The 26,326-nt window shown below is 36.8% G+C and overlaps 1 protein-coding gene across 12 annotated transcripts in view; it reads right to left on the reverse strand.

Annotated features, from left to right (window-relative positions):
• ACAP2 (ArfGAP with coiled-coil, ankyrin repeat and PH domains 2) overlaps positions 1–26,326 on the reverse strand; it is a 172,935-nt gene that overhangs the window by 44,800 nt on the left and 101,809 nt on the right. For 10 of the 12 annotated variants that reach the window (XR_010111487.1, XR_010111485.1, XR_010111486.1 and 7 more), the window contains 6 exons: positions 25,558–25,616; positions 22,772–22,955; positions 17,168–17,212; positions 13,276–13,371; positions 7,126–7,200; positions 932–1,044 (listed from right to left, as the gene is read on the reverse strand). Coding sequence is in view for 8 of the 12 variants with exons in the window: in XM_008959793.5 (XP_008958041.1) it covers positions 932–1,044; positions 7,126–7,200; positions 13,276–13,371; positions 17,168–17,212; positions 22,772–22,955; positions 25,558–25,616 (572 nt within the window). In the remaining 4 variants the exon portion in view is untranslated. Of the gene's footprint in view, positions 1–931; positions 1,045–5,688; positions 5,701–7,125; positions 7,201–13,275; positions 13,372–17,167; positions 17,213–22,771; positions 22,956–25,557; positions 25,617–26,326 lie in introns of all 12 variants that reach the window. The other 2 variants (XM_034957933.3, XM_055111002.2) reach the window with 1 other exon arrangement.

Here is a 26,326-nt window from a genome sequence, read left to right on the forward strand (position 1 = left end):
TGTGGACTTGGACTTTTGAGTTAATGCTGGAATGAGATAAGACTTTGGGGAACTGTTGGGAAGTCCTGATTGATTTTGAAATGTGAAAAGGACATGAGATTTGAGAAAGGCCAGGGGTGAAATATGGTTTGGCTCTGTATCCCCACCCAAATCTCATCTTAAATTGTACCCCACATGTTGAAAAAGGGACCTGGTGGGAGGTGACTGGATCATGGGAGCGGTTTCCCCCATGCTGTTCTCATGATAGTGAGGGAGTTCTCACAAGATATAATGGTTTAAAAGTGGCAATTTCCCCTGAGCACTCTCTCTCTGCTGCCTTGTGAAGAAGATGCCTGCTTTCCCTTCACCTTCTGCCATGACTGTAAGTTTCCTGAGGCCTCCCCAGCCATGGAGAACTGTGAATCAATTAAAACTCCTTTCTTTATAAATTACCCAGTCTCAGGTAGTATCTTTATAACAGTGAGAAAATGGACTAATACAATAAGCAAACACTAAGTAAAAATGTACATAAACATCATATAGAGGAGAAACCAAAAGAAAAAAGAAAGCTCACTTGTCCTATTCATCTATCATATTCATAATTTGTACTCAAATCTATTTTATAACAAATATAGGAGGTAGACCATATTCAAAATTTATTTACTATAATAAGCTAGCCACTATAGACCAAGCATTATAAAAATTCTCCTTGCTTCCTTATTTAATCCTTGCTTCCTTATTTAATCCTTGCTTATTTTTAGAATTTAGAATTAATGATTTTATTCTTCACCTGCTTCTAAAGGGCATCTATCTTCAATAGACTGGGTTCAGGAAAGTTTCTATGGAATTTACAGAAGTTAAAGAATTATGAAGGAGAGAGTTGTCAAATCACAGGGAAAGTCAGAAAATCAAAACTATGTATAGATCAAGACTAGTATTTGAAATATATTACCTGTTCCAAGTTTTGAAGGCATTGCTGGCTCGTTTGAACAGATATCCTTCCATAACTATGCCATTTGCAGCATCTACGTTATATTCTAACTTAGAATCATCACTGGAGAAATCCTAGACAAAATAACACATAAAGAAGTTCACATGACTTGATTAAGTTTCCTAGACAAGAAATGGATCCTAAGAAAAGAGTTCAAAAGGAAGAAAAGGTTTATATTAAGACAGTTACAACAATATTCATAAGAAAAATGATGGGGGACTTAAATGATCAATAATAAAGAAATGTTTCAATACATTAAAGTATTTGACTTTAGTGGATTATTTTATGCAATACTTATTGTGATGACCTAAGGACATATAATTATATAGAATATAGTGCAAAACAGAAAATAAATCAATATAAACTATATATACATTGTGATTAAAAGCACAAAATAATATGCATACAAATAAACAAGGGAAACAACTAAATACTACACAGGGTATGACGTTTAAAATTCTTTTGTTTTATCACAACTTTTTTTGAGACAGAGTCTTGCTCTGCCGCCCAGCCTGGAGTGCAATGAAGTGATCTCAGCTCACTACAACCTCTGCCTCCCGGGTTCAAGTGATTCTCCCGTCTCAGTCTCCCATGTAGCTGGAATTACGGACATACGCCATCATGCCCAGCTAGTTTTTGTAGAGACAGGGTTTCACCATGTTGGCCAGGCTGGTCTTGAATTCCTGACCTCAGGTGATCTGTCTGCCTCAGCCTCCCAAAGTGCTGGGATTACAGGCATTGGGCCACTGTGCCCAGCCTATCACAACATTTTATGGTGATATGTGTTAACAATTTTTTAAAGTACATGGTTATATTTAATTGGGATTATTTAAAGTTACCACTATTTTCTAAATATATTACCACCATGGTAGTTCCTTTTTTGTTTTTTTTTTTGAGACTGAATCTCACTCTGTCACCCAGGCTGGAGTGCAGTGGCACAATCTCAGCTCACTGCAACCTCTGCCTCCCAGTTCAAGTGATACTCCTGCCTCAGCCTCCTGAGTAGCTGGGACTACAGACGTTTGCCACCACGCCCAGCTAATTTTTGTATTTTTAGTAGAGACAGGATTTCACCATGTTAGCCAGGCTGGTCTCAAACTCCTGACTTCAAGTGATTCACCTGCCTCAGCCTCCCAAAGTGCAGGAATTACAGGTGTGAGCCACTGAGCCCAGGGGTGGTAGTTCTTCAATCTGACACTGTCTATGGCATTTTTTCCTAAAATAAAATTTAGTTTTCAAAGGAAACAGATCTTAGTCTACAGTTTGAAGTGGGCAAGTTGAACTCACTTTTTTATGAGTACTATGAAATCACTCATAGTCTTCTTCTAGCGTTCTAATTATCTAAATCTTCACCTGAATGCAATTTAAACTTCCAATTTTCTTCCACACATTCATGAAGTTTGGAAATCAGAAATTCAATATTTAAAATATTGCCTAACAAACTTCAAAGCATTTTGAACACAACTCTAAGACTGCTGTTTTCAGCAAATTTAAAACTCTAAAGCCAGTCCCATAACTTTTAAAATTCCTCCTGGACCAATAATTAAAATTAGAATTCTACCCTATTAAGGAGCAGTAAACGTCCTGTCTTGGGAAACATTTTGGCAGCATCTACTGAGATGCTGGGGCCCTGCACCGGAGGGAAGGCAGAGTGACAACCATCTAAGGGCCCTCCAAATTTAAGAGTGTACTAAGTCAGGAACAGGAAACAGACTAAATTCAGAATTTCAAAAGAGAAAAAAAAATAACCTCTCCTGACACCTTTGAAACTTTAACCACGAAAAGACCTGATAATCCAAAATAATCAAATGAAGGAGAATCTGTAAACAAATTGCTACATTGCTTCCTACTTTTTCTTTGGGGGAAAAAAAAATCAGGGAAACTTTAATGCCCTCATTTAAAATTTATTTGACGCTACAATTTATTTAATTATACAGAGAGAATTAAGGAAGCAGTAAATATAAATATAACTGACTTTGTTAACATTCTAAAGGTTTCATTTGTAACATCTGCAGTTTTTCAAAACCTTGGTCAACTTAAAAGACTTCTTTGAAAGTGCAGGGCATTACAAGTGTTTCTCTAATTTTCAACTATACTTCTTGAGATAAGTTGTCTTCAATTTAATTACTATTAATATCAGCTAATATTTTGTAGTACTTAAAATGTGACAGATTTCATAACTTTAGCAATGAAATATGTTGGATGAAAGACATAGTGTTAGAATCTCCTTAAATACACTGATGACCTGACAAACTAGGAAGGAATACTCAAAGGCAAGAGACTGAGTGAAAACTGGAATTCAAAGAGGTAAGGAGAGCAAGGGCATCTGCCTATCAGGAGAACTTGAGTTTTGGTGTGAGGTCCAGGGAACAGAATGCAAAACCAAGGCTGGTCAAAGGGGAATCTAATAGAAACTTTCCCTTTGAAACAGCAAACAAGACAAGAAAAACCATTATTACCACTCTCACTCAAGATCATGATGAAACTCCTAGCCAGCAAAATAACAAAAAAAAAGTACAAGATTGGAAAGAAAGGAAAAAACTATCATTATTGGTAGATGATAACACTTCATACACAGAACATCCAAAAGAATTGAGAGATAAATCAATATTAAAAGAGATTACTAGTTACAAAATCAATACAGAAAAATCAATTTTATCGCAGACAGAACAGTGGTAAAATAAATAAATTTAAAGATAACATTTAGAATACAAGTGTCTAGGAATAAATCTAACAAAAGATGTACAAGAAAAATCACAGAACTTTATGAAAGCCATTAAAGAAAACTTAAATGGAGAATATACCAAGCGCACAGATTTGAAGATATAATAAAGATATTAATTTTGATTCATACAAAATTGAAGGAGGGAAGGTAGGAAGCTTTGCTATTAGATATCAAGAATTTGCTTGCCAGGAACAGAATGAAAAACATTCATGTTCTCACTTATTTGTGGGATCTAAAAAATAAAACAACTGGGCTCAGGGAGCTGGAGAGTAGAAGGATGGTTACCAGAGGCTGGGAGTGGTGGTGGGAACTGGGGGTGTCAGCAAGTGGGGATGGTTAATGGATACAAAAAAAAAAAACAGAATGAATGAGACCTAGTATTTGATAGCACAACAGGGTGACTACAGTCAAAATAATTTAATTGTACATTTAAAAATAATTAAAAGAATACAATAGGATTGTTTGTAACACAAAGGATAAATGCTTGAGAGGATGGATACCCCGTTTTCCATGATGTGATTATTATGCATTGCATGCCTGTATCAAAATATTTCATGTACCCCATAAATAATACCACCTACTATGTACTAACAAAAATTAAAAATGAAAAATAAAAATGAAATAAAAAAATTTTTAAAAGGATCTGATCAACAATTAGGCAACCTGGTGGGAAAATGAGATAAAGACTAATAGTTCACAAATAGGATATCCAAATGACCAATAAATATAAGATGCCCATTAGTCACTAAAGAAGTCACTCTAAAGCCAAAAATAATTAAGACAGCATAGTATTGACAGTTCAGACAAAAAGACAGTGAAACAGAATAGAGAAACTGAAATGGGCCTCACATATATGGAAATGTGATATATAACACAGGATATACCACAGAGCACTTGGGAAAGAGCAAACTTTTTAATAACTAGTCTGGATCAACCGACTACCAGTGAGAGAATTAAAGGAAACTAGATCTCTACCTCACACCATACACAAAAACCCAATTAAAGACCTAAAAAGCGGCACAGTGGCTCACACCTGTAATCCGAGCACATTGGGAGGCCGAGGTGGATGGACCACCTGAGGTCAGGAGATCAAGACCATCCTGACCAACATGACAAAACCCCAACTCTACTAAAAATACAAAAATTAGCTAGGCATGGTGGCGTGCAGCTGTAATCCCAGCTACTTGGGAGGCTGAGGCAGGAGAATCACTTAAACCCAGGAGGCGGAGGTTGTAGTGAGCAGAGATCGCGCCACTGCACTCCAGCCTGGGTGACAGGACCAAAATAAAATAAAATAAAATAAAAAATAAAGATCTAAAAAGCAAACCTATAATACAAGAGATATCTCTTCATGATCTTGAAATGGAAAGGATTTACTGAACAAGACACAAACAGCATCAACCGTAAGACTGATAAAAATAAGCTATATGAAAATTAAAAACACATATGCCTCAAATATATTATTAATTTGATCAAACATCAGGCAGCCTGGTGGAAAAATGAGAGAAAGATTAATAGATGTTTTACAAATAAGATATGCAAAAGACCAATAGATATAAAGATAAGGTGCTTAAGCTCATTAGTCACTGAAGAAGTTAAAACTACAAGAAGATGTCTATATCTACTGATCAAATTGGCCAAAATCTGAAAGTCTCATAATATAATGAGCTGGCAAATAGGAACTCTCATATAGTGCTATCTGCTAAGATAGTATAATATTTTGAAAAACAATGTAGCATTATCTACTTATGCTAAATGACCTGCTAATGCTAATACATCTTCTAACTCAGCAGTTTTACTCCTAGGTATAAATACATGAGAAATGTAAATGCGTGCACGTATCCGCACATGAATGTTCAAAGCACCACTGTTTCTCCAATTGATCAATTTAAGTTTTTGAAAAAATCTACATAACTACACGAGACATACTTTCCCTTAGTTTTTAGTGGACTGATTTTTTTTTTTTTTTTTTTTTTTTTTTTTTTTTTTTTACCTGTAACGCAGCCTTGTGTCAGCATTTAAGGGCAGAAAAGAGGTCAGTATTCATAATAAGCAAAAAATAGCATTATTTTATTTAAAGGAAAACAGTTGAATACTATTTAAAATCAAATAAGTTATTCTTAGAGTTAATAATTTACCATTTTTGAAGCTTCAGTACAACACTGAACTGTGTTCACAATAGGAAAAGATATTAAAAGATGCATAATGTTTATTAAGTAATTCAATTTAAGGAAATATTCAGATAGTTCTACAAATACCATGATATCTCATTTTAATTAAAAACAATTGGTCCCAATTTTTAGCAATCTTTTCATGATCATGTCATTAAAACTCATTACCCATGAACACATCATACTATACACTTTAATTATGTAAAATTTTTATCTGTCAACTTAAAAAGTTAACCAAACAAAAGTTAATCTAACTGTAAACGAAACAAAATAAAACGTGGAGTTTGTCTCACCTGACACTAACTAGAAAGTAACTAACTTAAAGATGGTCTTGTAGAAATCTTTCCTTTAATTATTTTTCTTTGAGCATTAATAATCCATCATCAATTAAATTTTTCTAACTTTTATTATTGATTTTGTTTTCATTTTTTTCCACTGACATCTTCTACATCAGATCTAGTTTACTGGTATTTTAAATTCTAAATAAACCATTAAAAAGTTGATTTTACTGCTCAATACCAAGAAAACAGATTTCTTAAAGCAATGCCAGAAGGCATCCTGTGCGTACTTATATTTCTATATTCAACTTCAGCACTCTCCTTTTATTTTCAGATAACTACACAAAAAGTACCACTGACTTTATAAGAAAGTTGAGTTGCAGGAATGTCACACTAAACTCTTTTAGCATGAAGAAATAAAAACTGGTTTAATACTTGAGTTCTCATTTTTAAAAATATTTTCAAAGTAAGTTTAGCTAGGCTTAGACAATTTAACAGGCAATGCAAGTGAAGTTTTAGCATCTCGTGACAGAGAGGAAAGGCTGCCTTGCAGTGACTGCAGTTGGAAAGTCTGTAAGACCAAACACGCATGTTGACACTAAGGTGCATCCACACCCTCTGCCCCGCAACACACACACGGACACACACTTTTACAGGGAGTTGGTGGTATCCTAAATGTAATTATGAATAGTGTTTTGAATTCTAACTAAAGGCCACTTTTAGCTTAGTTAAGGCCCTAAGAGACTCAAATTTTTATAAACTGGTTCAAGGAGCATAGCTTTCAAAGATCTGAAAAAATAACCAAATACATACCTTAAAATCTGAAGAACATTTTGCTCTTCAAAAACAGAAGAGGAATTTATCTGCACAATTATTAGAACAACTCAAAAGATCTGTTCCAATACAATGATACCTTGCATAAACCAACACCCAAGCCATTGTATAAAGTGGAATTAATTTTTAATTTTTCCCCTGAGGTACCTTTTGTTGAATGGTGGAATGTTTTTGCTCCATTTCTCTTTTCTCCTTTGCTGCATCCACAACCAGTCGATCCAACTGTAAAAAGGGAAAAGAGAAAACTGCAGACTTAAAAAAAGTATGGATTAGTTTTTTAAACCATATTCCAAATCATTTCACAGATAAATAAAAAATCACTCAATTTAAGCTTATTTTAAAAGGTTTTGGCTAAATTTTGAAGTAGAAGTTCCTATTTTTTTCTGCTATCAAGTTCTCTTTGAGAAGATCCATATCTCCAATAGAAAAAAAAAATTTCCAAGAATAGTCATGGTGCCATACATATACGATTGCAGGCCTTGTCACCGGTACCCCAGTGATACACGTTCAATCCCTGAATAACGAAAATGACTCTAGCTTAGGCTCCTGCTGACCCACTAAGCAAATTCTGGTAGTTAAAATCAAAGACACGAAGAAGACACTAGTGACTTCTTTCCCAAACAGCAAAAAGCAGTGCAGCTAAACTAGTATTAACCAGCTAACCTAGCTGTCACAAATTCACTCTAACAGCTACTTCCAACCATTCAAGATGCTTCTTCATGTTTTCAGGTTGGCTCCCTAATGTCATACTCAAATCTAAAAAGAAGAAAAAATAATTCACGAGATAAAAGAGAAAGCTAAAAAAAATAATAATAAAATAATAGTAATCATTCATAAGACCAAGGTAGGAAATCGGCAATTCTTAAGGCTCATTTTTAAAAGCTCAAAAAACTTAATAAAACTATAAAACCCAGCCGGGCGCAGTGGCTCACGCCTGTAATCCCAGCACTTTGGGAGGCCAAGGTGGGCGGATCACGAGGTCAGGACTTCGAGAACAGCCTGGCCAACATAGAGAAACCCCGTCTCTCCTAAAAATACAAAAAATTAGCTGGGCATGGTGGCAGGTGCCTGTAATCCTACCTACTCGGGAGGCTGAGGCAGCAGAATCGCTTGAACCCACGAGGCAGAGGTTGCAGCAGGCCAAGATCGCACCACTGCACATTAGCCAGGGTGACAGTGCAAGACTCCATCACCCCTCCACCAAAAAAAAATATATATATATGTATATATAAAACCCATTTTTTTCTTGTTCCTTGGCATTAGAAAGGATATCCATCATGAGGGAAGTATTTGATTTCCAGTAATATGTCACAAGAAATGCACTGGCTTCTTGAAATCCTATTTGCTAAACTAACAATAATTGGGTTATACATTATTAATTATGTGGGTTTCATTGTCTAGACTATGATGATGCCTTTCCAACTCTGAACCTCCATCACCTCTAAATGATTAACACATGTTCGATAAGTGAATAAATTAAAACATACATATCAGATCAGCAGGAATATGGAGAAAGATAAGCATTAAATGTCTACACATTTTAAGTTATATTTTTTAAAAACTAAATTTTTAAAAAGTCTTTTTCAAAAAAACTATTTGATCCCTTATCACAAATGATGTTTTTTCTACAGAAGAATAATTCTAGTCACAGATAATATTACTGAATAGTAATAAAGATTAACCAAAAAAAAATCCACAATGAAACAGATCTTTATCACTATTATAAAGTACGTGGTATAGGTGGCAACTATGCTACTCTATGATCTAATACACACATACCTTAGTATGTGTATTGTATAGACACGTAGCATTGATTTAGTGGGTAATACCATACATGGTGCGCTAGAAAAATATATTCTCACAGAAGTTTCTTATGCGGAATGAGTGGACTAACCATCCTATGGGTTTTATGGCTCTGAGTGGCATATAAATATTATTCATTCATTCAGACTGAAATGCAGTACAAGGTAGCCCTCAAATTCAAAATATTTACAAATATGCATGCATATACTTTACATATGATTTCTGCAATGTAGGTGATGATCTTCTGCCTAATTGGTAAGAAATGTCTCTTGCGGCTGGGCGTGGTGGCTCACGCCTGTAATCCCAGCACTTTGGGAGGCCGAGATGGGCGAATCACGAGGTCAGTAGATCGAGACCATCCTGGCTAACACAGTGAAACCGTGCCTCTACTAAAAATACAAAACAATTAGCCGGGTGTGGTGGCGGGCGCCTGTGGTCCCAGCTACTCGGGAGGCTAAGGCAGGAGAATGGCGTGAACCCGGGAGGCGGAGCTTGTAGTGAGCCAAGATCGCGCCACTGTACTCCAGCCTGGGCAATAGAGTGAGACTCCGTCTCAAAAAAAAAAAAAAGAAAGAAAGAAAAAAGAAATGTCTCGTGCATCTCTAACCAAAAAAGTGGGGGACAATTCTCCCTCTCTGATGGGGAAAAAGAATAAAGAAAAAATATCTTTCATGATGGTGGGGGTTTGGGGGAAGGCATGAGTTGGGGAAATGTGAAGACTGGCAGAGTCTTATCTTCTAGACATGGGGAAATGTATCAGGAAGATAACTTGGAGCAGAGTAAAAAGGGTCCCGTGTTTGTGTTAGTACTGGACATTATCAATGTTAATAGGTTCCTATAACTAAGCAGGTATCCCTGGTCCTTCTGTGTTTTAAATCCCTTCCACTCCCACAAACCTCAGATCCCATCACTTCTCTTTCTCCTTTTCAACTTCTCCCTCTTGAACTACCATCTGCTTTTAAGTTGGTGCAAACCATTCTACCTTAATAAAACCGCTAACCCATTCTCTTTTTCCAGCTACCACATTCTTTCCCTCTTTCCTTCATAACACAACTTCTTTAAAATATTACCACCTTCTGTATCTGCCCATTTCATATTCATCTACCCACTGTCATTCCGCTTCTACTGCCTGGGTCCCCAGCTCCATGGAAACAGCATCTCTCACAGAGGTAACAACTTTTTGCTGCTAAATCCAACAGGTATTTCTCAGTCCTAGGTTTACTTAACTTTCTAATAATGGAAGCTGATAACCACTCCTTCCCTTTGAAAGACTTTTCCTGGCCTACAATGCCAGTCTCCTGTTTTTCCACTTCCTCACTCATCTATGTCCTAACACAGCTTCTCTTACCCTAGCCATCTCAAAATTTAGTCTTTCTTATGTCCCTGCCCCAAGTCAGCTTCTCTTTTTACTCAATACCAGTGGACCTCAGCCTTAACTTACAAAATGAAAATCTTCATGTGTGGTGTCTAGGCAACTAGATTTTTTTAAATAGCTCTATGATTCAGAGATATCTAACTCACCCCCCATCAACTCACCCACTCTTGTGGTTGCAATCAGCAACTATATGCTACTGATTCATTTAGTCTATCTCCCTCTTGAGCTCCGCATATATCCACTTAGACGTCTTATCCTCACAAATCAATATATTTAAGCATGAATTCGTCACGCCCTTCTACCCTCGAATTGGCTGTATATTAACCCTCAAATCTAACCACTTCTATCTCTACTGCCATGACTTTAGTTTCAGATGCCATTATCTACTAATTATGAAAAGAATATCGTAATTGGCCACCTCCAACCCGGCCATCTTATCCACTAGGCACTATAGGCTCTGGGGCTTAGATGTTTTTCAAGGACCTGCAGACTTATTTGAGATCTAGAGAGGGGGTAAACCTATAAAACTAAAATGATTAAATGTTTTAAAAACACATAATTTTTTCAGCTAGTCAACTGCAATTCAACTCATACTGCTTTTATAAATTACACTGAACATAAGATGAGAGCGCAATCTAATATTTGATAGTGTGTGAGAAACCTAGGAAGGTCTCTCCTTACCCCCAAGTCTGGCTTACATGTCCTGTCTATATGTTCCTGCAACACTTTGACCTTTCCCTATATGGTGGAAAAGGCCAGCTGTCCCTCAATATCTATTTTCTCCGTCTTCCTTAACAATGGAACCCCTAAATTCTAGCAGGTCACGTGGCTACCTGGCATTGCGGTTAATTTCCCTTGCAGCTACTGTGACCCTGTGACTAAGGACTTGGCATTGGGATATAGTAGAAGTGATATGTACAATTTCTAGGAAATGTGCTTGAAGAGAGAAAACATGTCTTTCATTCTCCTTTCCTTCTTCCTATTAGCTGGAATTTGGGTATGACAGCTAAAGCTTGATTAGCCACTTTGAATCATGAGGTAGAATCAAAAAACATAAGCCTGCACTCCTGCTAACCAAGTGGCCACCATACCATGTCTTTGACTTTACATAAGAGAAATAAAACTCTTTTTTAAATTACTAGTATTCTTGGTTTTCTATTACTTGCAAACAAACCTCATCCCAACTGTAACACACACACAAGGTATTTAGCACAGAGATTAACAGTGTGGTGACTTGTTGGCTTCTCCCAAGAGACTAAGTTCTGTAGAGGCAGAAAACAGAATACATGTAATCCACGGCATACACCCTGCATGTCTTTCCCCCGTCTCAACACACACACACACACAAACCACAACTCACATATACTCTGGTCAGTAAATGCAATTCCCATTCCACTCTTACCTTTTTCCTTAAACTCAATTTTTCTTTTCCTTTTTTTTTTGAGACAGAGTTTCCCTCTGTCACCCAGGCTGGAGTACAATGGCCCGATCTTGGCTCACTGAGAACTCCACCTCATGCCTCAGCCTCCCGAGTAGCTGGGACTACAGGCATATGCCACCACGCCTGGATAATTTTTGTATTTTTAGTAGAGACGGGGTTTCACCATGTTGCCCAGGCTGGTCTCAAACTCCTGGCCTCATGTAATCTGCATGCCTCAGCCTCCCAAAGTGCTGGGATTACAGGCATGAGCCACCATGCCTGGCCTAAACTCTATTTTTCATCATCAATCCCCTCCTCTTGGAAACTAAACTGAGACATCTTGAGAAAGAAAATCACCTAAAAATCGACAGTGTTAAAGAATGTTCGTCAATAAAAAACAATGTCCCCCAAACAGATCTAATATAATGTTATGATCAGATATGAAAAAATAATTTGAATATAATGACATTTTTATACATATAAAATTTGTATGTATATGTATAGAACTATTACACGTAGCCACCAGGCACAGTGGCTCACGCCTATAATCCCAGCACTTTGGGAGGCTGAGGCGGGCAGATCACGAGGTCAGGAGATCGAGACCAACCTGGCTAACACGGTGAAACCCCATCTCTACTAAAAATACAAAAAATCAGCCAGGCATGGTGGCGGGCGCCTGTAGTCCCAGCTACTCAGGAGGCTGAGGCAGGAGAATGGCAAGAACCTGGGAGGTGGAGCTTGCAGTGAGCCGAGATCCCGCCACTGCACTCCAGCCTGGGTGACAGAGCAAGACTCCATCTCAAAAAAAAAAAAAAAAAAAAAATACTATTACACATAGCCATAGATAGGCCACACGTGACTGCATGAAATGAAAAAGTTCCCAAGAGCTCTATAATTTTAAGATTCTAAAATTTTTTTATTCAAATAACAAGATACAAGTTTTCAGGAAATAAAAAAGAGCTATAACTCAACTGAAAAGCAAATTGGAACAATAACTCAATTATCCAAATGTACAAAATTTAAATATAAGTCCAGTTATGTAGACTGCAAAACAAACACTTTGTTTTTAAATTCTCCTTTTCAATACCTTCACATGCAAACTATAACATAAGGTTCTTTTTACCTTCGATTTCATTTTTTGGGTATACCCAAAACGCAAACATTTGGGTATTTAACCCATATATAAATCTGCTATAGCATCCAACTTCATTCTTCATTAAGTAAATAAAACATCAAGTCCTCCTTGATATGGTTTGGCTGTGTCCCCACCCAAAATCTCATCTTGAATTATAATCCCCATAATCCTCACGTGTCAAGAGAGACAAGGTGGAGGGAACTGAGTCATGGGGACGGTTTCCCCCATGCTGGTACTCGTGATAGTGAGTGAGCTCTCACGAGATCTGATGGTTTTATAAGTGTTTGGTAGTTTCTCCTGCGTTCATTCTCCCCTCTGCTGCCTTGTGAAGAAGATGCCTTGCTTTCCCTTTGCCTTCTGCCATCATTGTAAGTTTCCTGAGGCCTCCCCAGCCATGCAGAACTGTGAGTCAATTAAACCTCTTTCCTTTCTAGATTACCCAGTCTGAGGCAGCTCTTTATAGCAGTGTGAGAATAGACTAGTACACCTCCAATATGCTAAATTTCTTTAAAAATACAAATACCAATGTATAAAACAGAATCAAGAAATATACTGCAACATTACCTGTGCACCAAGATCCTTCATGTAGGGTCCAAGTTCACTAAACAGATCATATCCTTGATGAAAGAAGGCCAAATGGGCATACATAAATGACAACATCTAATAGGGAAAAAAAGATGACCATTTTAAAATCTATTCCTAGATAGACATTCTGAAATATTATATATATATAAATAAAAGACAGGGTCTTGCTCTGTCGCCCAGACCTGGCATGCAGTGGCATGGACACAGTTCACTGCAACCTGGAACTCCCAGGCTCAGGTGATTCTCCCACTTCAGCCTCCTAAGTAGCTGGGACCACAGGCATGTGCCACTATGCTCAGCTAATTTTTTTATTTTTGTAGAGACAAAGTCTCGCCATGTTACCCAGGCTGACCTCAAACTCCTGGGTTCAAGCAATCCTCCCACTTCCGCCTCCAAAAGTGCTGGGATTATAGGCGTGAGCCACCATGCCCAGCTCACCAAATCTATTTGAAAATTAAACTGAGTCATCTGTTTTAAAAGAGTATTTCAAAAATATTTTCAAATACAATGAAAATAAATTTTATTTAAAAGAAATTTCCCAGTGGTTTAAAATTTTTAAAATGCTCAAAATTTTAGTTGTTTAGACTATATCTAGGTGATCAAAATGTATACAGCAGATTCAAATAATCCAATTTTCAATAACTCTACTATCTTCCTAGGTCCATTATAAAGTATTTATGTGCTCCTTCAACCAAGCTCACTGACAAACCTTAAATTGCAAAAAAGACAAAAAGATAAGAGAAATATAAAGTGCTCAAAATAAAACACAAACGCTTTACAATCTACGAGAGCACAAGCACAACCTAAAGTAGGAGAACGCTGGGTTTTTCTCTCAAGATACCAAAATAAAATGAGTCAACCGAATTTGCCAACATGGAAGTTTCTTTACATTCATTCCACAAATCTAAAAAGCTGACATTAATGGGCAGAGATTTGTCCAAGTTTTCCTATATCTTACCTATTTTAAAGAGAAAAATCACCCTCATTTTAATTAAGTTTTTACATGGAAGGAATTACATAATTAAATGAATAATACTGAAAAAATATTCTAAACATCCATATTATTTTCAACAAGTGGCATCTGTTCAATTTTCTGACGTCTAAAACAGGTCATAAAGTCCTTAATACTCAAAAATCCTCCAAAAAAAACTATTTTCAAAAAAAAAACATTAAAACACAGAGGCAAAAGGATAAAACTCAGAAGAGGAAAATTATTCTGGAATTAGGTAATAGTGATCATTGAACAAATTTGTGAATAAAAACCAATAAATTATTTTAAAAATTGATTAAAAATTTAAAAAGAGGGATGGGATTAATAGCTAGGACTACATAAAAATATAAAATATGCCTGTACATCAAAATGCAAAACGAGCATATTAAAAGACAAATGATAAACTAGGGAAAAACCCATGACAAAGAGTTAACAGACTTAAGATGTAAGAGATGTTACAAATCAACGTGAAAAAGATGAACACTCCAACAGAAAAAGAGAAAAAGGACATATGAGGTACGTAAGTGGCCAAAAAACATGGAAAAATGTTCAAACTCATTTGTATTAACAAAACGCAAAACTGAATAATGAGATCATGCTTTCTATCCAACAAACTAGGGGCAGCATGGGGGAAAAACTGCAATGCTCAGTGTTGGTAAAATGTGGAGAAATATCCATTTTCACACAATATTAGGGGAAATATTGTATAACCTTTGAAATTTGATGATATTTTTCTAAAGCCTTAATCCTTTGACTATGTAATCTCTTGTTTATAAATAAATCTATCCTAAGAAAATAATAAGATTATTCATTAGAATGATCAGGACAATGCTATGTTCTAAGGTCAAAAACAAGGAAATTATTTGAATATTCATTAATAGGTGAAATTAATTTATGGTATATTCCTTCAAGGTCAGTAAACTATGACCTGCAAACTTTATCAGGGCTCACCACCTGTTTTTTGATAGTCCATGAGCTACGAATGGTTTTTACATCTTTAAATGATTTAAAGGCAATGAAAATATATGAAATTTATGATATGTGAAAATTATATGAAATTCAAATTTCTGTGTTTATAAATAAAGTTTTATTGGAACACAGCCATAGCCATTCATTTACATACTGTCTCTCTCATTATAATAGCACAGTTGAATAATTCCAACAGAGACCATGAGGCCTGTAAAACCTACCATATTTACTACTAGGACTTTTACAAAAAACATGTGCCAACCCCTAGGATATTCAGGTGGTAGAATTCTACCTGGCCACAAAAGCCATCATTAAATAAAGGATATTTAATGACATATAACTTTGCAGTGTATTAGTGAAAAAAGAAAGTTATAAAATAGTATGTAGGAATGATTCCCATTAAAAAATTAAATGTGATTTTAAAAGGCATATATTCAAGTTCATGCACACACACATGCACACACATGCACGCACACAGAGAGGAAAAGACGAAGATGTATGCCAAGATATGAATAGTGGCTTCCCCTTGGTAGCAGAATTTCTAAGTAGTTTTTATTTTTCTTCATACACATTCTAATTTTCTACAATTAATACACATTACTGTCAATCTCGAAAACAAGTGGGGTATAAATATTATCTTTTAGAAAACAGGAAGTACAATGTGTTTACCTGATAAGATATAACACAAATATATACATAAAATTTAGAAAAAAGCTAGGTGGGGACAAGAATCTAAGGCAACTTAAGCATAGCCTTTTGGGGAAAAAGTAAGTCAGTAAGTAATTCAGAGTTGAGAGATTATTACTAAGGTTATCAAAATATAAAGAGTGCTATGCCATACCACATCATGCCCTGCCCACTTCGTTGGCTTTTTTTTTTTTTTTTTTTTTTTTTTTGAGACAGAGTTTCACTCTTGTCACCTAGGCTGGAGTACAATGGCGCGATTTCGGCTCACTGCAACCTCTGCCTCCCAGGTTCAAGCAATTCCCCTGCCTCAGCCTCCCGAAGTAGCTGGGATTACAGGCGCCCGCCACCACACCCAGCTAATTTTTTTGTATTTTTAGTTCAGATGGGGTTTCACCATGTTGGCCAGGCTGATCTCGAACTCCTGACCTCAGGTGATCCACCCGCCTCAGCCTCCCAAAGTGCTGGGATTACAGGCATGAGCCACCACACCCGGCCTTCGTTAGCTTTAAGACCAAAAATAGGGCTCCCCACCGCAAAAAAAAAAAAAAAATTCATTGTCACGTGGGTGAAGAGGCTCAAGGAAAAAAGTGATCCCCAAATTTCATCCCACTGGTTTTGTAACTGCATACCGAAGAACAAACCAAAAGACTGACCCACCATCAACTTTAAGGGAAAAATTCTCCAAATGATACTATTCATATAAATCCTCAATCTCAAATATTCTTGAAGTCCAAATAATGCCAAAAATTATAGAGAAAAATGTAAATATGTTGAAAGAGGCTGGGAAAAAAATTTTAAAGCAAAACAAGTGAGAAAAAATTAAAAACCTAAGTGTAACAGTTTTTTATGTTCATAACTTTCAAAACAAATTCTGAAATATTCTCACAGGTTTTTATACCAAACATTTTTAGTTATTCACCAAATGGTACTGGGCATCTAGTGCATGTAAAGCAACATATGAGGATAAAAGAAAACAAAAACATAACAGTATAGAGTCTACCTTTATGGACCTCACAGTGTATCAACAGATGAGACACACAAACAACTGTAACATGAAGGAGACAAAAAGAAGTCCAGTGCCACATAAGAAACACAAATGAAGATCAAAAAGAAGAGCAATTATAAACCTTATCATGTATATAGCAGATGCTCTTTCAACACCTAAATACGTACATTTAGTTTCATATTAAAATATTTAAAACATAATTTCAATTAATATCTTACTGATTTTAGGATTTCTGATCTCCTTTTTGATTGAAGAACATTAATCTGAGGGAAAACACACGTGGTTAATCACCCATGCATTATTTTAAAGCTAATCCATAATGCAATATTGTAAAGCTTATTTTAATGGTTTAATACTTTTCGAAAAAGCAAATAAAAACAAAGCTCAAGCTTTTTCATCCTTCAACTATCCTTTTGCAAAACACAGTTAAGACAAACATTCCAGTGAAATTCTCGTACATTTCTGAGCTAAAAGAAAAACTGGTTATTTAACCGATATTAGAGTGATGGAACTATTTTGACATCTGACGCTCTGGGAATTCCATCTTTTTCCCACCCTCTTTATCTAATTGCTCATCAAAGTTTCACATACAACCTAAATGTAAATTCTCAGCACTTTACCACTACCACCATCATGTCTTTTCCAGACTGCTGCAATAGGCTATGAATTAGTCTCTTCTCTGCTTCCATTCTTGACTCCCTACAATCCATTATACACAAGGCAACCAGTCATCTTTTTTTTTTTTTTTTTTTTTTTTTTGACACAGAGTTTTGCTCTTATTGCGCAGGCTGCAGTGCAATGGCACAATCTCAGCTCACTGCAACCTCTGCCTTCTGGGTTTAAGAAATTCTCCTGCCTCAGCCTCCCGAGTAGCTGGGATTACCGGCATGTGCCACCAGGCTCGGCTAATTTTTTCTATTTAGTAGAGCCGGGGTTTCTCCATGTTGGTCAGGCTGGTCTTAACTCCTGACCTCAGGTGATCCACCCGCCTTGGCCTCCCAAAGTGCTGGAACTACAGGCGTGAGCCACTGCGCCAGGCCCATCTTAAAAAATTATAAATAAGATCATGTTACCTCTACCTTAACACCCTCCAACTTCCTACCATGGCCGGCAAGGCCCAGTGTGATGTGGCCCCTACCTACCTTACCTCTTCGACCTAGTTTTCTATTACCTTCCCACTTTCTGTACTCCGACCTGAGCCCGGGGCCACTCCCACCTCAACCTGAGCCCGGGGCCACTCCCACCTCAACCTGAGCCCGGGGCCACTCCCACCTCAACCTGAGCCCGGGGCCACTCCCACCTCAACCTGAGCCTGGGGCCACTCCCACCTCAATGCCTTTGCACTGGCTGTTCTGTGCACACGCCATGATGTTCCGCCCAGATGGGTATCAGGCTATCTCCTACCAATCAGGTCTCTACTTAAATACCATCTCCTCACAAAGGTCTATGGTAGCTTCTTACGCACTGTCTAGTACATCAACCTCATTTATTTTACTCAGAACATTTATAACTACCTTATATTTTCTGATTTGTGTCTTCTCCCTAACCGAAGTGTAAATTCTAGTGAGACCAGGGTCTTTGCCTTATTCCCAGCTGTAGTGGCACACACTAAGCACTCAATAAATATTTCTTAAATAAATTAACAGGTTTTGTTTTTAGAGACAGAGTCGCACTCTGTTGCCCACTCTGGCCGGAGTGCAGTGGCATGATCAGATCTCACTGCAGCCTCGAACTCCTGGGCACGCAATCCTCCTACCTTAGCCCCCAGCAATGTTCCCATCTCAGCTTCCCGAGTAGCTGGGTAGCTGGGACTACAGGTGCACACCACCAGACCTGGCTAATTTTTTTCACTTTTTGTAGAGATAGGTTCTCACTGTGTTGCACAGTCTGGTCTCAAACTCCTCGCTTCAAGCAATCCTCCTGCCTTGGCCTCTCAAAGCGCTGGGATTACAGGAATGAGCCCCTGCACCCGGCCAGATTTTAAGTAAATGTTTTAATTAGACTAAATTTACTGAAAGATCAATAAATTAAAAGATTTGCCTTTTAGAGGATCTCTCCCAACTCCAGAAATTCACAACAAACATTTTATTTTTGTCTGTTATTATCTATCAGCTTAATGAAATGTTTAAAAAAATCATTCACTCTTTGCCAATACTGTCAAAAGATTATACAATATCTTTTTAATATGTCCTTCCCACTGAATTCTGTATTTTATCAAATAATTTTAAAGCACTAAATTTAAAAAAAAAACAGAACAAGAAAAATCTAAGTAACTTTACTTAACCATAAGACTAGTTTCTGGCTGGGTGAGGTGGCTCACGCCTGTAATCCTTGCACTTTGGGAGGCTGAGGTGGGCAGATCGCTTGAGATTAGGAGTTTGAGATCAGCCTGGCCAACATGGTGAAACCCCATCTCTACTAAAAATACAAAAATTAGCCAGGCATGGTGGTGGGTGCCTGTAATCCCAGCTACTCGGGAGGCTGAGGCAGGAGAATCACTTAAACCCTGGAGGCGGAGGTTGCAGTGAGCTGGGATTGCACCACTGCACTCCAGCCTGGGCGACACAGCAAGACTCCTTCTCAAAAAAACAAAAACAGAAACAAAAGACTAGTTTCTTCTGCATGTATTTCAAAGCCTATTCAGTTTAGAGAACTACAATATTCACTTTCAAATGCTCTAAGTAAAGAAGAAGCTGCAAATAGCCTACTACTCAAACACTGAATAATGTTAAAATGCCTGTTTTATATGTCCTTTTTTCTATTTGAAAAAATTAAGTGCTATATAAAATTTTTAAATTTAAATGTTATATATAAAAATAAAATGCTATATAAAATAGGATTTTTATATTATATAATATTTAAATTATATAGCATTTAAATTATTGGAGGGAAAAAGTAAACTCAAATATTTAGAGTAGTTAAGCAAGACAAACTTTATACATTTGGATATCTATTACTTACTATTCTCTAAAGTAGACATAAATGAAATAAAGGCCATAAAATGATACAATAATTCCCATCAGAAAAATCAAACAAACTAATAGTTATTTGTTGGGGGTGGTGGGCATGAGGAGGCAGTGTGAGGATTCCTAACTTACATATGGACACCCAAGAAAATAATGTGTAAGTTTAAAAATAATGAAAATTTTAGCTAATCCTCCCAGTATAAAATTTGTAACATTAAGCCGTTCACTCTCTCAAAAAACATTTACTACATATCTATTTTCTAACCACTGGACTAGAGGCTAGGGATACAATCTAGAAATAGAAAAAATATATAAATAAATATTTACAATAAACGCGTAAGTAGTCTAACTGCAATGTGTACAAAAATACGGCAACACAGAGAAGGCAGAGGCAAAAATTATTCCTTCTAGCCTGGAGAAGTCTGAGTAACCCGGATCACAAAACAGAGAGTGAATTAGTGACAGGGCAGGTAAAAGCAATGCAAGGCAGACCAATTTCATGAGAAGACTTTAATACTCCAGACAAGAAACAGTAAGACTTAGGGCTGCAGCAAAGGTGAAGAAAGAACCAATTTAAGAGGTACACAGGAGGAATTTTCAAGACATTTTGGCAACTAGATATACTGGCTTACAATGATGAGAATATCTGATATAATTCTCTCATTTCGAACTTCTATGAGAGTAAAAAAGTGACACCATTCAATTAGATAAGGGCAAAAGGGAAAGAGAAGCCATTTTGGAAGATAAGAGATTTCAGTTTTGAATACAATGAGAACAAAGTACCTCTGGGGAAAAAACATTTGGTCATCTACCTATAATAACAGGTGGTGATTCAAGCAAGGGGCATGATGAGACTGACAGAAAACAATAAAGTAAGAAAAGAAAAGAATAAAACCAAAGATGAAACCCTAAAAAGGAGAGTGAAAAGGCAGACAAAGGAGTGAAGCCCAAGACAGAACTGGAAAAGAAATAGAAGTTGGGAAAGACCTAAAAGCAGTTTCAGATAAATCAAGATAAAAGAATGTTTCAAGAAGGAGAGTGTGGTCCACCACTGCAGTAAAACAGAATAGTCAAGTTGGTTAAAAACTCAAATACGTCTAGTGAATAAAACCTCTGCATGAGCCACTTCAGTGGGTTAGGCAGGGTGAGTACCCTGTAGTGTGGGCACACTACAGCAGAAAATGGTATAATGTGAGGTAGGTAACAGGACCCAGGAAATACACTACTCCAGTCCAGTATCCTTTCCTCCAAAAGTACAGTCTATTCATCTTAAAAATTTAACTTCCCACTCACTGAACAGGAACTTAATAGAAAAAAAACTTAAAGTTAATTTTCTATTGTTTTGCCAAGTTGCCTAAGTAATTTTTAATCACTAATTTCTATTTGGTTACTTGTATTTTTTCTTAAGAAATATTCTGTGATCATTGTGAAGTAAACAATCTCTGAGGACAACCACTATTGTTTTGTAAAAGGAGATTTATATAAGGTAATTCCCTAAGCATTAAAGTTTTTTTAGGCTTTAAATTCCATGATATATAGAAACACGCAATATAATATGCCTTCATTTCTCATGTCTCAAATACCTTTGGAGACCTATCACTTTCAGCTATAAATTAGACTGGAAGATCACCAACACCAAGCAACTTACCAAATACAGATTTCTAGTTTTTGGTTTTTTTCGTTTGTTTGTTTTATTGTGTGTGTGTGTGTGGTTTTTTTTTTTTGAGACGGAGTCTCGCTCTGTCACCCAGGCTGGAGTGCAGTGGTGTGATCTCGGCTCACTGCAAGCTCCGCCTCCTGGGTTCACGCCATTCTCCTGCCTCAGCCTCCCGAGTAGCTGGGACTGCAGGCGCCCGCCACCACGCCCAGCTAATTTTTTGTATTTTTAGTAGAGACGGGGTTTCACCGTGTTAGCCAGGATGGTCTCAATCTCCTGACTTGTGATCCACCCGTCTCGGCCTCCCAAAGTGCTGGGATGACAGGCGTGAGCCACCGCGCCTGGCCCAGATTTCTAGTTTTTAAAAGCAGCACCTAAAGCAAAAATATGATAACACTACTTCTAGAAAGATTTTTCATTTGGCAATATGGTGAACCTTAGTACCTCTAAGAATCTAATCTAAAGAAATAAGAAGTGTAAAGATGTTATTATCACTCACAATTATTGAAAATTATATTTTCCCTATTTGTGGTGTTCAAAAACTTGAACACCACAAATGTCTGTTACAGCAACTTAGAAGGAACTAGGGGCCCTTATCCTAAAGGAAGTAACACAGGAACAGAAAACCAAATGCCGTGTGTTGTCACCTATAAGTAGGAGCTAAGTTATAGTTCTCAGGGGCATACAGAGTGGTGTAATGTGCACTGGAGACTCGGAAAGGGGGGAAGGTGGGAGGGAGGTGATGGATGAAAAATTTCCTGTTGGGTATAATGTATACTACTGGAGTGACAGATACAATAAAAGCCCACACTTCACCACTATGCAATTCACCATGTGACCAAAAACCCACTTGTACCCCTAAACTTATTGAAATAATAAAACGGTATAATAAAAGATACTTAAATTGACATAACAACTCCAGAGAATAACATATAGCAACTAAAAATGCTTTTTAACATTTTAAAATGGGAAATATAATGTTAAGAGAAAAGAGGCAGAACTCAGAACCAAAGGAATATATATCCATACACACATAGGTACACTAATAGCTACACAGATGGAAATTTTCCACCTAAGATTATGTTTTAACTTTAAGTTCAGAGTAAAAGTATTTATTCTTCCTTAGGGTGATCACTCAAAAGTAACAACCTGTTTAAGTAAGCACTGTCTGAAAACATACACAGTAAGAAACTATATACCTGAAGCACATAATCGAGGGCTATGTGTCGAAAACATTTTCTTGTTGCTGTCAGAATGTTGGTGGCTTCTTCAACTTCATGTTGTTTGTTTCTTTGTACTTGGGCATTTTTTACTAATGCATTTTCTTTTTCTTCACTGACTTTTTCGAATTGCTTCTTGGCATCTTTGAATTTTCTAAGATCTCTAAAAAAAGAAAAACTTAGTGAAACTTTTATAACTTGCTTCATTAAAAAACTTTAGCAGGCTGGGCGCGGTGGCTCACACCTGTAATCCCAGCACTTTGGGAGGCCGACGTGGGTGGATCATGAGGTCAAGAGATCGAGACCATCCTGGCCAACATGGTGAAACCCCATCTCTACTAAAAATACAAAAAAATTAGCTGGTCATGGTGGCATGTGCCTGTAGTCCCAGTTACTCAGGAGGCTGAGGCAGGACAATCACTTGAATATGGGAGGCGGAGTTTGCAGTGAGTTGAGATCACACCACTATACTCCAGCCTGGCGACAGAGCAAGACTCCGTCTCAAAAAAAAAATTTAGCAAAATAACATTTAGAATTGAATTCCTATGTTCCTCCATTTTTTGTTTCACCTCACATTGAAACACATTCACTCTTCAAACTAAAATATGTATTGTTTCTCAATTTTGTATAAATCCTGATAAAGTCAGCTAAAATTTCATTATTTAAATCTACATAACTTGAGATGACAATAAATTATCTAATTAACATTACAGAAACATAAAGTTAATTGTTTTTCTAAAGACAAATTCAGGGACATGTACCATTATTTAACCAAATGAGTTTTAAACGGTAGTATACATAAGAATCACTATAGGGCACTGGTTAAAAATGCAAATTCCAGAGCCCTTTCCGAGAGATTATGATTCTTTAGCCCTCGAGAAAAATCCTAGAAATCTGAGGAGTATTTTTTAAGACACGTCCTTGATTTTACTACCATGGGTGGTCTACAGACCACACTCTAAGAAACAACATTCATTTCTCATGCTGTGGCATGATCATAGCTCACTGCAGCCTTAAAGTCCTGGGCTCAAGCGATCATCACACCTCATGCCTTTCAAGCAGCTGGGACGACAGGCACATGCCACCACACAAGGCTAATTTTTATTTTTTATTTCTGTGGTCTCACATTATTGCCCAGGCTGGAACACATCAATTTCTGAAAGAATCGTTACATCAGCAAAGAATAACAGTATCCCTTTTAATAGTCTGAAAATCTGAAACACTTGGTTCATTAATGATCTTAGTCACATAACATCCCTTTGCTTTTATTTTTCTACTAGGGAGCTAGGTAAAATAACTTGAAGACAAATGATTTTATAAAAACCATAATAAAGTATATGTAAGAAAGACATTCAACTATTTGAAAGATGCCATAAACTGTTATGTGTGCATTCTATGAAGACATTCTGAGTGTTCATCACAAAGTAATTTATAAAGAATCTGGTTGGGTGCCTGTAATCCCAGTGCTTTGGGAGGTTAAGGTAAGAAAACTGCTTTGAGGCCAGGAGTTTGAGACTAGCCTCAGCAACATAGTGAGACTTGCCTCTACAAATAATAAAAAATAAAAGATAAATTAGCCAGAAGTGGTGGTCCATGCCTGCAGTCCTAACTACTCAGGAGGCTGAGGTGGGAGGATCACTTCAGCCCAGGAATTCGAGGTTACAGTGAGTTATGATCAAGCCACTGTACTCCAGCCTGGGTAACAGAGTCAGACCCTGTCTCTATATTTAAAAAAGAAAAAAACCAAAGAAAAGAAACTGTAGTACATAACCTCCAGAACAACAAATTCTAACCTATTAAAACAGTATACTATCTTAATGTGATCTAACACCACTGTACAGCTCTATTATAATAAACTTTAATTTTATATATTCCCAGCCAGGAATCAAAAGAGAAAAACCTGTATTATTAATGTGAAAAAGAAAAACTTTCCTAATATGGAAATTTCTGATTTTTAAAATTTCTAGTTCTATTTTATTTCACAAAGAAAATGTGAGGTGACACAAAATACTCGTAAGTCACAAAAATCATGTACTTTTTTTTTTTTTTTGAGTTTCACTCTTGTTGCCCAGGCTGGAGTGCGATGGCGCGATCTCAGCTCACTGCAACCTCCACCTCCCAGGTTCAAGCGATTCTCCTGCCTCAGTCTCCCGAGTAGCTGGGATTACAGGCATGCGCCACCCCGCCCTGCTAATTTTGTATTTTTAGTAGAGACGAGGTTTCTCCATCTTGGCCAGGCTGGTCTCGCCTCCTGACCTCAGGTGATCCACCCGCCTCAGTCTCCCAAAGTGCTGGGATTACAGGCGTGAGCCACTGCGCCCCGGCCCAAAAATCATGTACTTTCATGGCTCATTCTCGTATATTCCATTATCTTCTCTTCAAAGAAAATACCACATTGAAACAATGGAAAACACAGTTTCAACTACAATAACTAATAGTATTTCAACCACTTTTGGGGTTTGCTTTGATGGTGAAAGAACAATTAGATTATTTACATTAAAAATATTTTTTAAACCTATAGCTACGTATCCTAGCCAAGTATCTTCCAGAACACGTATTTGTGGAATAAGTGATTCACTGAAAGACATCAAGTCTAATTTACTTATAGAGTAATTTAGGAAGAAATGCAGCATGCATTTCACAAAGCAAACAAAATGTCAATATTTTCAATAATTCATGGTATATAACTTCTTCCAAAAGATACGAATTCTCAGATTGATCATTAACTAGTTAATTTTCTTTCCTCTTCACTGCAATTGACTTACTCTTTAACAAAGTTCTGAAGCTGTGCCTTAATTGATCTCTGAGTTTGGTCAAACAGGATCTAAAAAATAAAATGTAATATTAAGTGATTAGAAAAGTAAACAAAATAATTTTCTTATCGTGCTATAAATACCACATCCCTCCATCAGTTCTTCAATTCTAATACCGTCTATATCTCTTCTTGAAGACTACAAAAGAAATAACCATTTAAAAATAGAACCCAAAACAGATTAAGCCAATTTCATCTCTCAGAAATAAAATTACTTCTATTTACAGAAGAAAACAAATCTGCTTTAATATTTAAATAGAATGCTCAAACAATGGAGCAACATAGTTCCTTAATTCAAATTCAGGCTTTGGAAGACAACCTAAAACAGTAATACAAATTCCACTCCATACATTACAGAAATTATTTACTCCAATATATCACAGCATACCAAATGAAAACAGCTCCAGAAACGCCATATACCTTAGTTGAGGTAGAGGTTACTCATTGGGGAAGATGTGGGGACTTAAATGAATATTTTAAATTCAAATAAACATTATATCATCCTTTAGGTTAAATAACTGCTAACAGTAGAGACAAGAGTAAAATTTTATTCCTCCAGATAGTATTTTGCCCAACTTAAATGATGCCATATATTTAACACAGATGGCTCTGTGTATGATAAACATCAAAATGCTTATCATGGGGATTCCACCTTTAATAATTTACAGATATACTTCATTCAGAGTTTGAAATAAAGTTAGATGAACAGGCAGAAATATCAA

This window comes from Pan paniscus, chromosome 2 (assembly GCF_029289425.2).
Source record: "Pan paniscus chromosome 2, NHGRI_mPanPan1-v2.0_pri, whole genome shotgun sequence".
NCBI classification, from domain to species: domain Eukaryota; kingdom Metazoa; phylum Chordata; class Mammalia; order Primates; family Hominidae; genus Pan; species Pan paniscus.